Source organism: Nesoenas mayeri (genome assembly GCF_963082525.1).
Source record: "Nesoenas mayeri genome assembly, chromosome: 5".
Taxonomy (NCBI): domain Eukaryota; kingdom Metazoa; phylum Chordata; class Aves; order Columbiformes; family Columbidae; genus Nesoenas; species Nesoenas mayeri.
Genome location: NC_137548.1, coordinates 61,933,739 through 61,950,516, shown reverse-complemented (window position 1 = coordinate 61,950,516; position 16,778 = coordinate 61,933,739). Strand labels below are relative to the sequence as shown.

General features: G+C 38.3%; 2 protein-coding genes across 3 annotated transcripts in view; one reads left to right on the top strand and one right to left on the bottom strand.

The window, feature by feature from the left end:
- IMMP1L (inner mitochondrial membrane peptidase subunit 1) overlaps positions 1–11,497 on the bottom strand; it is a 34,855-nt gene extending 23,358 nt beyond the window's left edge. Inside the window, exon 1 of one of the 2 annotated variants that reach the window (XM_080345470.1) lies at positions 11,478–11,497. The gene's annotated coding sequence lies outside the window, so the exon portion shown is untranslated. Of the gene's footprint in view, positions 1–10,455; positions 10,706–11,477 lie in introns of those variants that run through there. The other variant, XM_080345471.1, reaches the window with a different exon arrangement.
- A 157-nt stretch (positions 11,498–11,654) lies between these two features.
- Positions 11,655–16,778, top strand: part of ELP4 (elongator acetyltransferase complex subunit 4) — a gene marked incomplete at both ends in the record, with an annotated part of 143,118 nt that continues 137,994 nt past the window's right edge. The window contains one exon of the mRNA XM_080345625.1: positions 11,655–11,814. Coding sequence (XP_080201751.1) covers positions 11,655–11,814 — 160 coding nt within the window. The remainder of the gene's footprint in view (positions 11,815–16,778) is intronic.

The window sequence follows — 16,778 nt, the reverse complement described above, 5'->3', positions numbered from 1 at the left end:
CCTGAAAGAAGTCAAATCCACATGCAGCTGCTGTTTTAGCAGCCAGCGGACTCCCTGAGAATGCCAATCGTGATCCAATTTCGCTGTGCTGGTGGCCCCCTATTCCCTGTCCAATAATACATCTGTTAAAAAATCCTACAGCTACAAATCAAGTTTAATCCTACCAGGGACCTCATGTTGGTCTTGTCTTCCAAAAAGGCAGCAGGCTCTGCCATCTATCTCTGCTAGTGTCTGGGGAATACTCTTTAAATCCCAGCCCTACTTAGAAGAATAAGCTAAGGATCACAAAACATGACCTCAAAAACCCTGATATGACTATATTCTGACCCAGAGGCATTCATTCTAGGTGAAGATTAGAACTTTGCATAATAAGATTACACAGCAAGTGAATGATATCAAGGGACTATCCATATGCAGCCGCCTGGTTTTCTATAGACAGCCTGTGCTCTGCAATATGCAGCGCAGACGAAACAGAGCTCGGTCTTTCTAGCTGAAATAAAATAGATTCACATAAATTAGTTGCCCATTTCCAGATTCCTAAATCCCCCATTACATCTTTTATTGACAGCTCCTGTGAGGATAGCACAAATGGTATTCTCTTTGTATTCGCTGCTTCTGTAACAATCCCACTCTGAGGGAGATGTACATAGGTTGGCTAGAAATTAGCATCTTGTTTGCTGTAATCTTTGGATTACAATTAACTGTGTACATAATAAAATTAGGAAATCAATGAGCAGATTTATCATTTCCAGATAACCAAGAGATTTGTGTAAGAGTTTAACATATGGTGTCAAATTTTTAAATACAGGAAAATAGAAGTTCCAGCCAATGAAAGTGTGGCTAAACAAATTATTTGACTTGAAATTGAGTCTATTTTTCCCTATCATGAATAATTTCTAGTCACATTTGATTTATATAATGCTTCCTAATTCTGAATATTCATTGAATATTTAGTGATCATTTATCAGTTTTTCCTTAGCTAACAGAAACTCCTCTCCTAACATTCTCTGCTTCTAAACAGACACTCTTCTTCACACAAGGTGATCCTATAACTTGCACCATCTTTGTCCAAAAGAGCTATATTGAAATGACTCGAAAAAAATCCCAAAACAGAAAAAAAACCCTGCACACCTACTAGACTATGTAGGTATTTATGTTTGAGCTGTTATTTATATTCAACTATTATTTTAAAACTTCTGCATGAAATTAGTTACATGTGCAAGAACAGTGAAGGGTGTATATCATGTTTCTTGAGAAAGATTCTTCCCATATCAGATATACAACTTAATAAATACAAAATATTTTAAATAATCTGCTTATAATCTGAGGATTCCAAACATCTAAAGGAAAACAAGGAACAACTTTCAAAAGGTCTTTCTTTGCAGGAGGTCAGGCACAACTTGACTTTTCTTTCTAGCTGTTGATTTTCTCTAGAAGAAACACTGGATTTGGTCTGGCAAATCTGAAAAATGTTGGTGATATTCTGGAAGAGAAGATTATTTTTGCACAGTATCTCTACTTGGTACTGGCAGTTTGTCTCCAACAAATGCTCCTTCATCCACTCATCTCAAACTGACAAGGAGCTCAGTCCTGTAAACATAAATTCACACAATGCAATGCTCTGGTTTTAAATAACTAAGGGCTACCTGTATCAGAATGAGCAATTTTTCAAAACAGATTTCAAGCAGTTCTCACTGGTTCTATTTATCTTTGGGAAGAAACTCCTACCGATCCCACAACCCTGTATAAACCACTGTCTTAATGGTCAGATGCACTCCAGGGCTTCTGCCTTCCTCTGCAGCTCTACACACTCATCTCTGCTGAACAGCAAAATCCAAATAGCTGAGCAAAAGCATGGTCATACATGGCAAGTGTGAGCCTCTGAGGGATGCCCAAACATTCACTTAACGGTTCCCTGTAACAGTGTCAAAGGACAAACACCAAAGGTCTGACAGACAGCACAGTGACTTTCCTGGTGACTGAGAAAAACACACCATGTGTGTGACAAGGGTCAGATAACTATATTCTGAGTATATATGCACTTATCTTAAATTCGTTTTCTTGAGACGTAAACATGTAAACATTTAAAATTAATTTTAATTAACTAAGACAAAGAGTTACATGCCCAATATTCACATTAGGCACTTTAAAAAAATTATGACCTACAGAAACTAAAGTTGCCCATGGCCTACATGTCTCCTGCACTTCCCAATGCTGATACACCTTCTAGTAGCAGGCAGGTATTTTTGGATATATTACTCAAGGCAGTGAACAGAAGAGGGGTAAATAATTCCCCTATGCACTGACAAGTAAAAAGGCTATTTACTTAAAATATTTGTCACTTCAAAGAGGATTGTTTGCTGGAGGAAACAAAACAAACGAACACCACACAACACAAACACACACACCACAAGCCCAAGAACAATAATAATAAAAACCACCACAAAGCCAGAAAACCCTATTTACCATCAGCCAGACTGTTTAGAAAGAAATACAAGTGTGTTAATCTTATCCCCAGTGCTAGTCTCAGATTAGAATGCCATCACTGAAGAGTACTCCATGGTGGTTCATGAACACAGAAATCACACAGTACAGGGTCTCCACACAAATAGTAAATTAAAGCTATTGTTAAGTATTTGAAAAATTCAAAAGCAAAAAGCAAGACCAGTTTTAGCACTGTCAGAAAATATAACAATAGTAACAAGGAATATTTCTGTATATTCTTCATCAATACTTCCCAGTTTCAAGCATCATCTTCTAATGAAATATTTCGTGCATACTCTACATTTAAAAATGTGTTAAAAAAACAGTAGAAAGGAAATAAAAAGTGAGCTCAGTATTAACATTTTCAAGTTACCTGAAGAGGAAAAATGCACATCAACTGCTTGTCACTGCTATTATTCTACAAAAATTTTGACAGCTTTCCCAAATTGTGTTATGAAGTTCTAAATACACACACGTACACGGATCCATAGCACAAATTGTATTTCATGTAAGTTTACACAGTAAAAAAAACTGATCAGTACTTTTTCTCATTGCTCAATAAAATTTTATTCGTTATTTCTGAGCTAGTTTATGTTTAAAACACAAGTTCTGTAATTTCTTCTGCACTTACAGACGCTAGTATTAAAAAAAGTTCCAACCATCAATAGATGAGTGCAATGATATTCAGTCTAAGTTAATCCCCAGACATCCAAATCCATGAATAAAAATTCATCAGTTTTAAATACACTGAGCCTATTAAGCAAGAACAAAAGCATATGCACAAAAGAGCTTTTAATATATTTCAAAGCCCACAAGAGCCATGGTCTCATTAAAATTATAAATTACACAAACATGGAATAAAGATTCAAACTGCAGTGCAGCTAAGCAGATTACAGAAAACCCCGCGTTCCATATGATAACACACCATGGCCCTCCCAGATGGGGGCTTGGAACAAAAAGGCCATCACTGCAGCTAGGGAAAACCTCCTTGTGATCTCTGGTTTCTGTTCAGCAGATGACAGCCAAATAATATGTTGATTATTCTGTTTGTGCTGCTAAGCTTGTAAGATGGAATAAAAGCGATATGATCTATTGTGAACTTGATGCTAATGTGTTGCTCCACTCATAAATAATATACTGAATTTATTCTGAAACTACCTTTTTATCTGAGTTCCAGGTTTTAAATGCATGAACTAAAATAAAAAGCCAGCATAAACTATTATTTAATTTCATGGTTTAAAGTAAAAGATACATCTGACACAATAATAAGTGAGAAAACTGACTACTTAGTGAATCAAATAAGTACATGTGCCTTTCAAAAATTTAGCAAATGATTATAGGCTGAGGTGCAGCGTACCTGCAAGATATTGAGCACTCTCCAACCCCACAAGCCACTTTATCACTGATCCCAAATGCATTACCAAAAAGAACATATATGGCTTCTTTCACCACAGCTAACCAGCCCAAACTCAGACACACAAGTATTTGTAAAACAGGAAAACACACCAGAAACAATAATTATACCACTAATATCATGTCTCCCTGACCAAATAGCCTTCTTAGAAACCCTTTAAGTTTTTAGTAAGCGATCAGATTTTATTTCATCTAAGATTACTAACTTAGCTTGTTCCAAAAGCACACCATTTGGCTGGTCCTTTCCTTCATAATCCATCACCTTTTTAAAAGGAAAAGCAGTGACTAGTCATACAGCTCTTTTCGTAAATATTCTGTACATGATGAAAAGACTGATGATCCTTCTACCATTTAATGTTTGTCAACTTTAGGTATCTTATGCCAGAAATGTTAAAAATTCTATTAAAAAAATAATCACTATGGCTTCACAATAGCATGAGAACATCAATAGCAAACACTGTTCACACTCCTTGGACCAATGGAAGCACAGCTGATAAATGATGGAAACACACAGCTCCAAAAGTGTGCAACAGCTTTCTCAGAAACATAAAGCTGTATTTAAAGGAAGCTCAATTACCTTTCTTCCTTTGCTAGGGACACAGACAGCTCTAATTCACAGAAATAAGGAAAATATGGAAACTGACGGGCAATTAGAATCAAGTACACTTAAGTCTTACAACTAAAAATTTATATAAATTACTTCCTCCAGAATGAGGCCCCCATTGCAATGAAATACCAGGTATTATTTTCCTACAGAAACGAGGTAGGACCTTGAAACAATTACTGAAGCTCACATTTACACTGACAACTACAACCTTAAGTCTGCCCCATTTATAACAGAGTTCTGTAAGAACCAAGATTATACAAATAACATTATTGTATAAGAACCAAGATTATACAAATAATATGATTGTATCATCTTTGTTCCAGCTGTTATTCTGCAGTTACCAGTTACAGTATTGTTGTTTCTATGACCTTGATGATATTTCAGTTTCTCTCAATCTGTTGTAGTTTCTACAATTTAAAATATTAATTTATTTTTATTCATCTTACATACATACTCTCACACAAAATGCAAAATAGCACCTGGGGAAAAAAAAACATAGCAGCTATGCAACTCAAGCACCTTCTTATGATGCATTTATACTCCTATAACCAAAACATTTTTCATATTCTTGTGAATACAATAAAAAGGTTTCAATAGTAAAACAAACAGTAAAACAGTTTGCTAAAATACAGATTGGCTACAAAAAGAAGCCAGATACGCAGTGTCTTCTACCTTTTATTTTCCCTCAACCACAATATTATTCCATATTTGAAACAATATAGGTTTTTTTAAGTAGGCAGTAGTAGATCTGGCTTTTTATGCTTAAAGTGAGTTTTACTAGATTGCTTGCTGGTGTTTCAGTTAAGAACACGCTGAAATATCTAAATTTTAATTCTTGTCTTCTTAAAGTCCAAAATCCCTATTTTATCTAATTCTCAATGACCTAATTAGTTTACCATTCTAAACAAGTTCTTAAACAGCCGTGATTCTTGAAAAGCAAGCAGGAATTCTGTCTCTGTGCTCAACACAGGTATAGTTACATAGTTCTGCAGAATTATTTACAGCAGCTCATCTTGGTTCATCCCCTGTTCTGTGGATGGTCTTGATGCTACGAAACTAGTTGAAGCCCATCAAATACATCTGAATGTTCCTATGACTCTGCAGTATCTTGTCCCCAGTGAAACCTGCAGATTGTGCATTTCCATGGAGTCAGTGACCAACATCACCACTTGGGAAAGCCAGAACTAGAATCACCCTGAGCTGGGTCGGTCACTGTATCACTATTCACAGCACTAAACTACATGTGGCTCCTTCTAACACACCTGTATGCATTTCAGTTCAACCACTGCTCTTTTGCTTGTCTTTATCAGACCAAAGATTGAATAGTTCATCAATCTAAGACAGAATGGGCAAAAAGGGGGAAAAAAGCTTGTGAGAGGATATTACACTATCTGAAGTTCCTTCCACACCGGCAGTGGCTGAATAACCATGGCAGCATTAACCTACCTGCCTGGAATATTTACGGAAGCCACAGTGATCAAATTGCACCACTGGCCAGGACACTGGAAAGCTGAGGTTACAGATTTGGGGGACTTACTAACAAGTTAAATCCTTACATGCCAGCACGTTGGGGAAGATCCCCATCTTTGCAAATATGGAGGCTTTGAGATTTATTCTCAGTTAATTCTTAGTTCATCATTCTACCCCAGAGCAGGAACTCTCTGAATGTCACCCAGCCTGCCTGTCATTATGTCAGCAGATGCCAGAGCCAGTTGTTGAAAGCTAATCCTAAAACCAGTGTCAGCAATACAGATGTTACAGTTCAGCACAGGAGTCAGAAGTCACTTGTAAGCACAGGAACAATTAGCAATAACATTTCCTTCATAGATCAGCCAGGTGGGTTTGTGCAACTAGAAGACTTGTGACCTAGATTTTCTTTACTTTTAAATTCAGAATCTACTGTGGAAGTATTTCCTGTTGAAACATTATTGTTTTGTTTTGGCTAACATTAGAAGAGAAGGAAAAATCTCCATTATGAAAACTCATTAAAAATATTTCAGCAAACAGATGTGAGCTACAGTTTTAAAAGAATTCTGAAGGTGATCATGGCCATGGACAGCCCTCAAAGTGCCTTGCTAAAGCATTTCAGAGGTTTCAGGTCTCACAATACTGCAGAGATGATGGACAAAGAATAGCTAAAAAAAAAGTATTCTATAAAATCCCATAATGTAGGTGAGGAGCAAAAATGGCCTGTATTCCAGCACCTCCTGATACTGTAGATTTGTAGCAGAAATAACACAGTTATTTGGAATAATGCCTTTGAAGACTAAAAGGCCTAAAAACTCAGCAGAAAATATGCTGCTTTTTTGAAATCTGAGATGCATCATTTCTTAAACTTCGTAATACCAGCATATCAGGAAAAAGTGTTATAGCAACTATAAACTAATTTGAATGATATGTATATTTTTACAGATATTCAGTGAAGCTTGGGCTCTAAAAGCACATGTAATATAAGTTAATTTGTACTTTTGTATAAACTGCACTAACAAATTATACTTGAAAAGTCACAGGTATTAACCTTTCCATAACTCATAAGCCCCTACATTATTTACCTGGCGTTAGAAATGTCTATGTAATGAAGTATGTGCAGATCCAATTGAAAGACAAAAAACAAAGACTCAAAATATCAAAGGATTTAAATTATGTTTTCCCAGTTAAAACGCAAAGTTACTCTTCACCTCTTCCACTGACATGCTGAAGTGACTTTGAGGGCAGCTATTCATATTCAATTTTAAATACATTTCTGGATGTTAAGCATCTGAAAAGGCTAGAATCAGCCTGCCTTAATTTCTAGTTTTTAATCCTGAAGTTTGATATGGACATGGAACCCAGTATGGAAAATAATACAGAATATCAAAAGCCATAATACAAACAATACTACTTTTCTAGTTGTTCAGTTGGGGGTTTTTCCCATTGCTTTTAGTCCTATCTTACAAGTATTTTTAAATTAATACCATTTTTTAAAATGATAATACCTCTTTTATCATAAACAGAAGAAAAATAACCTCTATGAAATATACCACTAAGCTGTATGATGCTTATTAAGACAGTACATTCAACTTACAACACATATGCAATATTACTGTTCTGAAAGTTTCAGTAATACTATGCTGTACGTTTTTTGTAATGTCAAATTACCAAAATATTAAATAACGTTTTTATGATTTATTAAACCATTGCCTTCAGCACTACTGCTTTAACTCATGCCTCCTAATTTATTTACTTATATTTTAAAAGAGCTGGTCTAATTTTTTTCGCCTTGCTGTTGTTCAGTATACTCAAAAGGATACATTTAGGTAACATCCAGAGAATTTCTGAAGAAAATCATATCATATTTTATATAATATCATACAACTGGTATGTCTTAAACCCTCCCACTAATCCTTGTTTTTTTCCACAGACCGATTGGATAAGTAGCCTTTAAGCTTTTTCATACTGAAAAAAACCCAAACAAAACCCAAAAACACTCAGGTCTTTTGGTGTCAGAACTTCCCGGATTAAACATTCTTTCCAGTTGTTGGCTCATGGCCTGAAGATCCCGCACTTTCAAACTTATCCCATTCTAGCTAGTTCAAAGATCAGGAAAATGAAGCCATCTTCTTTGCAGCCATAATCCACGACCCATGCTGTTAGATACTTAAGAACATCTCCAAAGCAAACTACCTTGTTTCGGCTCCCAGCGGGAGCCCAGCGGGGCGCTGGATCACATGACTGCAAACCCAACCAAGTCAGGTGACTCAACGGCTAATCTGATTTGGTGACTATAAAACTTTAATCAGTACAGTCTAATACCATCACATTCCAGAACTGATGAGGGAAGCAGCTTGGCGATGTAACAGCAAATCCTAATAAGATTATGAATTAGAACTGCCACTGAGATGCAGTTTTCTAGTTCTCTATCCCATACATAAACCCAACAGGAAAAATATTACTGAAAATTGAACAGGCAGAAATATGGTTTTGAAACAAAATGCACTGATGTGTTTTATTCCAAAATGGAAGGCATTTTGCAGAGCACCATGGAAGGACAAGAGCATGCACTGACTCTTATAAGGCAGAATTAAAACATTAATTTAGCATCAAGGAAACCAAAATATGTACCTCAATAACATGATCTTTTTGAGAAACACTGCTCAAGCACTACAGCCTCAGCTTGCATTAACTGAAGGTCCAAAGAGTTTACACTGCAGCCCATATAGGCTGCATATGGTAAACAAAGAGGCAATGTCAGCCACAACAGGTGTGGTTTCTCTTATCAAGCACAAAATATCTAAAATACACTTGAAGAAGTGCTGCTGTTTTGGGGACACTGGGATTTTCACCAAATCCATAGGCTATGCTTTTGCAGAGAAACAGCAAACATACTTGCAGATTGAATTCCAAGCATACCTCTTCCCAGATGTTTTGATTGCTCTCTCACTCACCCACTGTATTCCCTCAATTTTTTCCTTAGGGAATTCTCACCTAAAATCCTTTTAACCCATCTTAGAATCTGCATTTGGGATAGGCAAGTAGTTGAACTGAATCAGCAAGTTTATGAGAAATGGAGAGTAGAGAGCTTGACTTCTTCATACTAGAGTTAGGATTTGGAGTTAAAACTGACAAACATTTGATGGAGTCTATGTGATAATACACAAACAGTGAGAAAGTTGATTATACTACAGTTCATGACATCCCAATCTATAATCATAGAATCACTTCAGCTGGAAGAGACCCTCAGGATCATCGAGTCCAACCACAACCTAACCTAATTCCAGCACTAAACCATGTCCCTAAGAGCCTCATCTAAATACCTTTTAAAGACCTCCTAGACACAAAGGTTTAAACTTCTGCATCTCACAATGAGCTAAGTGTGACCATAGTGAGTCACCACAGCTCAGCTGACAAGAAAGAACTTGCTAAAACATTTCACGATCACTTGCAATTATCTCCATGTTCTTTAGTTTCTCTGCATTTCAATTCCACCTATAGAGTTGGAAAAATAGGTTTTATCTACCTACTAATGTGTATTTGAGGATGAAGGATTTTTTTCATGCAGTAATATCTAGAGTTATAACTCCTGTAGTCTTGCTTTCTGATCTGACAGCTGCTAGTGGGATCTTTTACCAATGGCTGGAAATCCATCTTTTGGAAAGTGAGACACGTGAACACAAGCAAACCTTTAGTATCAAAGAGGATGGACAAGCTATTGTTAGTCCTGAAAATGAAACGCCATTGACTTAAAACAAAAGCAAATTCCATACAACACGCTCTTCTCTTTACCTGCACTTAATTTCAGACAAAGTCAGCTGTTGTAAGTGGCGTTCTCAATAAGCACAGATTCACTTGTAAAACTTTATTATATTAAATAGTTATAATTTCTTTAAAAAAAAAAAAAATTTGAAAAATAGCTTCTTTCCACTTGCTGTCTAAATCAGTAGATCTTTAACTGTACCCACCATCTTAAAATGTGGCAGAAGAAAAATGATCACAAACAGAACTACTGCAATACTTTTTAAATTTCTATTATACTGAACAGCTGTATCTACCTCTATTTTTTTTTTGTAAAATCTGAAACAGTCTCTCCTGTTACAATTTAAGAGACAATTTATCTTTTATCTATATTTTAAAGGATGTAAACTCACAAAATTTACAACAATATCACCTTAAAAACCTAAAATTCTGAAAGAGCTGTGAGGTTCACATGGCAAAATGAATTAACACTTCACAGTCCGCAAAAGGTGGAAGGTTGAATTGCATCCTCCTCACTGTCTGCATGCGCCCTTTATTGCATCAACTCAGCAACATAACACAAAATTAACTTATTAAGAAAGTGTACAGTAGTCCCAAGTCAGATCAATGAGCTGAATCAGCTCAAGAAAAGACTTGACAAGCACCGCGGTTTATTGAACTGAATCACTGGAAGCAGAGGGGGAAAAGGAAATGAGACTTTCTCTTTTAGCAACACCCACCTGTTATATCTGCTCAGGGGATGCTGAGATTTCCAGTAAACTTGCATTTTATACAAGAAATTATAAAATTGTAGGACCACAGCAGAAGTGTTCACAATTGCAAACAGAATCTGGACTCCAAAGTGAAAAAAAATTATTTAGCCTCTAGTTTTAATTGCTCTGGAGGAAAATTATATAACATAAAGGGAAGGGAAAAAAGTATAAAAGCTACCTGTCAGAGAACTATCAATGAGAAATGGACAAACAAAAGAGAGGGTTCAGCCCTGGATGTATACTCACACTTACCTTGTAAGTTTAATATAAACTATATCAGTATGTTGTATTAACAAGAAAAACAAGCAAGGAAATATTTTGTCGCATTGAAGCAACGAAAGGAAATGTACTGCTTGGAATGGGGTGAGAAATCACTGAGACAAAATACACATAGATATTATTTGATTCTTTTTGTTGTACGTGGTGACTTATCAAAGATATCCTCTTTGGGTTACAAGCACTCTATAAAATAAGTTATCTATAGATATACTGCAATTTTTAATACTGTTACACACAGCTGCAAGCAGTCACGTCTGAAGTATTTCACTATCTGGACTCCAAAATGACAGTACAGTAAGCAACAGAATAACTGATGTGATGTTTTAAAAATAGAGAACTCTCCAAGTTTCAGCCTCCTCAGTTACGTTGAATTTACAGCATAGGATCCCACTAACACCCATGGATTCTTGAACTCTTTTAAAATAATGGCAAATCGCGCTTTACGCCTTTATTTTGCTCAAGCATTTCCAATCGCAGATATTCCCAAACCGCTGGTCAGATCCCACAGAAATGACGCTTCGTAGCGAGGCCGCGCCACCGGTACCGCAACCACCCCCGGCCCCGCACCAAGGCGGGACGAGACGCGGCCACCGCATCCCGCTCCCGGCCCCTCTCAGGCCCGGCTCCCCTGAGCCCCACCGGAGCTCCGGGCCCCCGCGGGAGCAGCACCCGCAGCCTCCACTGCTCCCGCCCGGCCCCGCCACACTCACCTGCCCCCTCGCTACCGGCCGCCCCGGCCCTTCCCCGCCCCTTTGGCCCGCGACGTGCAAACAACGCGCTCTCCCATTGGACAGCGCGTTTCCCATGCCGCTCTCCCATTGGTAGCGAGGAAAGGGCTCGATTCTTCCCGGCGTCCCCTGGCTCCTGTCAAGCTCCCGGCAGCCGAGATGGCGGCGGCCCCGGCGCCGCGGGGCTGCGGGGCCACCAGCTTCCAGCGGAAAACCGCGGCCGGCAGCCGCCTGGCCGCTGTCGCGGGCACTCGGCCTTCGGTTCGCCACGGGCAGCTGCTGCTCTCCAGCGGGCTCCCCTCCCTGGACTGTGTGCTAGGTTGGTGGGGAGCGGGACCTTCCCCTTTGCCGGGCCCTGCCTGTCGTTCCCTTTCCGCAACCCACAGCTGCTCCCGCAGGGTTTTCCTTCCTCCCGACCTCTCCCGGGGCCGGGGGGATGACGGGGGGAATGGGCAAAGCAGGAGCCGTTTCCCGCCTCGACATCCCCGCCCCACCGTGTGAAGTGCCTTTGCCTTTTCCCCATTTAAATCCGCGTAAGAAACCATTCCAGAGTAGGAAGCTGCTCTAAATTTACTTATTAACACGTTCCTGTTGTAGTTCAAACTGTCACAGGTCTAAAGATTTCAGTTTTGAAAAGCATGTTTGCCAAATTAGCTCGTGGGTGAGTGTAGCGTAGTTCTCGTTCTTCGGTATCGCAGTTTTTAGGATGCATTTGACCTTAATTCTGGACTCTCAGTGTGTCTTTTCTGCCTTGCTCACCATGGCTGCACCGTTCTAAATGCCGTGTTTCCACGGTACGTTGGTGTGATGCTGTTCTTGCTGCCTGTGAATCTGCTTTTGCCCACTGACAGTGTGAAGATGCTGGGCTGATCCCTTGTGAGCGTTGCTGCGTTATGATCTGTGGCATAAACTGGAACTAATTATTTGGATTTGGAACTAATTTACATGTCTAAACAGCCTGTTTTATCTATATGCACTAGGGCTGTACGACCCTTGTACTAACTACTGATGCAATTCCAATACATTCTCAATGTACATACATGGGACTGTTTTGAGGTGAGGAAGGCTTGACTTCAGCTTTGTTCATTCATCCCTGGAGGAGTACATGGTATATGGGAATATACCACTTTTCTTTCTATAGAATATTCTATATGAGTAATGATAAATATAGAGCTTGTATCCATTTTATAAAGAATATTTTGCAGCCTGCGTATCTTAAGGAGAATGACACTTCTGTATCTTTTGTGAGTATGTTGTGTCTGTTTGGTAGGGAACACCTGCACTTGCATCAGGGATTGATATCCTTGTGGAGAAAGCTCTTCCTCCTTAAGAGAGAAGTATTTCATTAAGTCAGTGGAATTTGTGAAACCCTTTGATTGCACAAATACAAGATTTATATTGAACATTCCAGTTCTTCTTCATATTCCGTTTTATAACCAGTGGATTTTGCACAGCATGGGTCAGAAGATGTAGACAAGCTCCCATGGTGACAGCCTCCTGAATGTCCAGGCACTTACTAACTGTATTAGTGGTTTGTTATGCAAACTCGGGACACTTCTTCCAGTAAACCCAGGATCCCTTCCAAAGTACCTTTTCCTTGTCTTTTAAATATTCGTTAATTTCCTGACCTGAACAAGTTTTACACTTGAACATCAAGTAAGTTCTTCAGTCCTAGGAACCACAATATTTGGAGATGCTTTTAACTTGTTTTCTGGGTTGTGGCATCTTTGAAAAACTGGATAAATCTCTGTTCCTATATTAAATCTTTGAGAACCTCACAGACCTTAAATCACTCATTTCTGAAGGCAGAATGGGTAGGCCTGTTCATGCCAAACATTTTGTACTATAATAAAATTTCCATTGGTACCGAGTATTAGGCATTGTTGGAGACAGACCACCCAGCTAGTGGACCTGTACAAAATCATTGATTTTGGAGGCTGGGGAGGGACCTCAGGAATTCAGCACTGAATTCAGAGTCAATTGCTCAGGGCTTTGTCCCATTGGGTCTTGAAAATCTACAGTGGTAGAGATTTCACAGCCTCTTTGGACAACTCGGTCCAGTGCTTAATTATTTTTGTAGGGAATTTTCTGTTATCCTTATAGCCACGTGGAACTTCTCCTGTTTCAACTTATGCCTGTTGATTCTTGCCCTCCCTCTGTGCACCTCAGCAGAGAGCTCAGCTGGCTTCTCTGTAGCTTGTCTTAGGTACCACCAGGCTGCTGCTGGGTCTTCCTCTCTTCTCCAGGTTAAACAAGCCCACTTCCTTCAGCCACTCCTCTTGGGTCATTTGCCCCACCTCAGTGCTCCTTTGCTTGGCTCACTTAATTTTATCTTTACTTCTTTCTCGTACTGAGGGGCCCAAAACTGGATGTTGTATTCCAGATGTGATCTGATGAGTGCTGAATGAAGGGGAGCGGTCATATCCCTTGACCAACTGACCCGTGACTGCTGTTGATGCAGCCACCGTGCTGGTGACTGTAGAAATACTTGGTCTCCGTGTCGTTTTTGGGTGTGCATGGAAATGCTTCTGAGGTGCCTTGCAAAATGCTATTATGTGTTTCTTAAATAATGCTGTAACGTTTTTTCTTTCGTCTTGCCCACTAGCAGTTAAATAATTGACTGTGCAAAATATTTAACTTGCCTGTTCATGAGGGGCAGAGGACAAAGCTTTTTGTATTAATTCCCAATGGAAGTTACTATAAAATGGTTTAGTCTGGTGTATCTGTTTAGTCTGGTGTATCTGTAGACATGTTTTTTAATGGTCGCCAGGCAGACACTTGTAGCCCTCATGCTTTGGGCTTGCATTTGAGTTTGCCTTGTCCAGAAACTGCAAGCTAGGTATGGTTTTATTTGCCAGACATGAAGATACAGTTTGTGAATAACTTATCAGACACAGGTCTAGTTAGAAAATTTTGAAGAGAGGAAAAGACAGAGAACACCTGGGGGAATTCCTTTTACCTTATAACTGCTGGCTTATTTGTGACATTATTGTTGATATCTAGCTCTTCCTTGATTAAGTGCATTTCCTTTAAAAAATAAGTACTAGTTAACTACTGGATTTCAAATGCCACGTTACCATTAAGGTGTTTCTAATATTTCCAGGCTTTATATTCAAATTTAATGTTGAGGTTTATAGACCTGATTGGTGCTGAAGGAGTTCTCTCTAATGAGCTGTAACTATTGTGTAATATAACCATCACATGCATGGTATCAAAAGTTTTGTTTCAAGCTGTTTGAAAAAGATAACAGATATACTTCAAAAACAATGGGGATACATGCCAAGTTGCAAGGTTTGTTGTGTTTCTGTCCCTGAGGTCTTAAATCTCATTGCTGTAGGGAAAGTTACCAGTCCTGCTTAGTTGTTTACATGTAGTACTGCTTTAGATACTGGTAAAGAAAAATTAAAATAGCAAAATAAGAAGGAATTACAATTTCATAGCAGTTTTCTTAGAGAACTTGGAGATTTTACTTCTTCCTTTTGATTCTGTCAGCATTCCTGCTACTTTTTTCTGTCATCTGTTTTGCATTTAATTTACTATTATTGTTGCTTATCATAAATGAATATGTAACCACGGTGACTGTGATAGTTTTACATTCGATCTAATAGAATAGACTTGTTTGAACTGTTTGCTACATCGTAATGTAAAGCCAGTCCTCTGACCTGAGTTTGCCTTCAGCAACCAGGGTATGTGCACATATTTTATAACTCTGGCTTGTAGAAAGAGACCATACAACTGATGATCGGAAAATAGAGCTTGTGATGATTTTGACTGTGCTGACATACTGTTGGACAAACAAATTCTCTCTTGTGCAAGCAATTTAAAAGCAGAAGACACACTACTTCTGGGATGGCTACAAGTGAGCTTTTTATAACTCAGATTTTAAGTGCTTATTGCTATGGGGCAATACATTACTTATGGCTGTTTTCATAGTACATCTTTTGGGTTCATTTGCATTTATCTCCTGAACAAATAAAATGAAACAAAAATTGGTGTATTAGAACATGGAGATTTCATGAGTGATTCTGACTTTCCAATAAACAGTACTTATAGGTGTGGGTTTTTTCTTTAAATATCTAGGAAATACTTGATTACTTGATAAGCTTGCCATAAATATTGAGGCATTTGTACATCTTGACTCAGGAGCATAGCTTAAAAAATCTGTGATGTGTTGAACTACAATGATGAAGTTAGTATCTGACTAAACATTTGCACTGTGATGCACTGCTCAAATTGTGGTACATCATGATATGGTGACGAAGTGATTCTGTTGTGGTTTTAATTCAGGTGTTATTATGCAACAATGTTAGCACTCTTTAGCCTATGGGAGACAAATTAGCTTTTTCCTTCTGGGTATATATCAATATTACAGGGCTAGAGGCATTCATAGTCCCACCAGCAGAGCTATAGAATAAGAAGTTGATCCAATCCCTACTGGAAACAATTTCAAGTGAAGTTTAACAAGCTCTTAAAAGTGACGTTTAGTGAGCAGTTGATGGACTGACTTATCCTGTTTGTTAGAGTCCATCTACGCAGTCCAGAACTGACTTCTTTTATCAAGAGATTTGCATATTGGGCTGGTGTGATGGTGTTTGCTCCTAACTTGCTTTTAAAGCAGTGCATAATATCAGAAGACATACTGCAGTTTCCTTCACACAAAACACTGCAATAGGCTGGTTATTTGTGGCCACTCAAAGGCTTCTAGGAATTCTGAGATTTCCTGTCACAGTCTTACATGATAGTTCAATAAAAATATTTGTAGTCTGATTTCTACTATATTCTGTCTTGAAGTTCAGGTTATAAAATAGTTAACTCTTCATCTAAAATAAAATAAGAATTTTTCTTTCACCATCTTTCTTAAAATTCCTTCTTGGGACAGCTGTTTAAACCACTGTTACATAATTATAGTTGCTGTCTCTTCAAGTGGAAATAGAACAGTCACCATGGGAGTTCCTAGATGTTTTTTGTTCTGGTCCTCCACACTGTTGAGATCAATGGGTTAAGGATCTATGTATCAAAATATATTGTGAATATTCTATTCTGTCTGTTATTCAGTCGTGCTTGATTGGAACCTAAGCATTTATTGCAATTGTTTAAGTGAAAAGAAAAATAAGAGTGGCCGTGTATAAATCCATCAAAATGTATTACTGTTTTTGAACAAATAATTCAGTCAACTGCATTCATAGAGTTGTTTTTATGTCCAAGACATACCATAAAAGACTTTAATAGTATAGGGGTCTTTTTCAGATGTATATTATGATGTTTATGATCTATCAGTCCAGA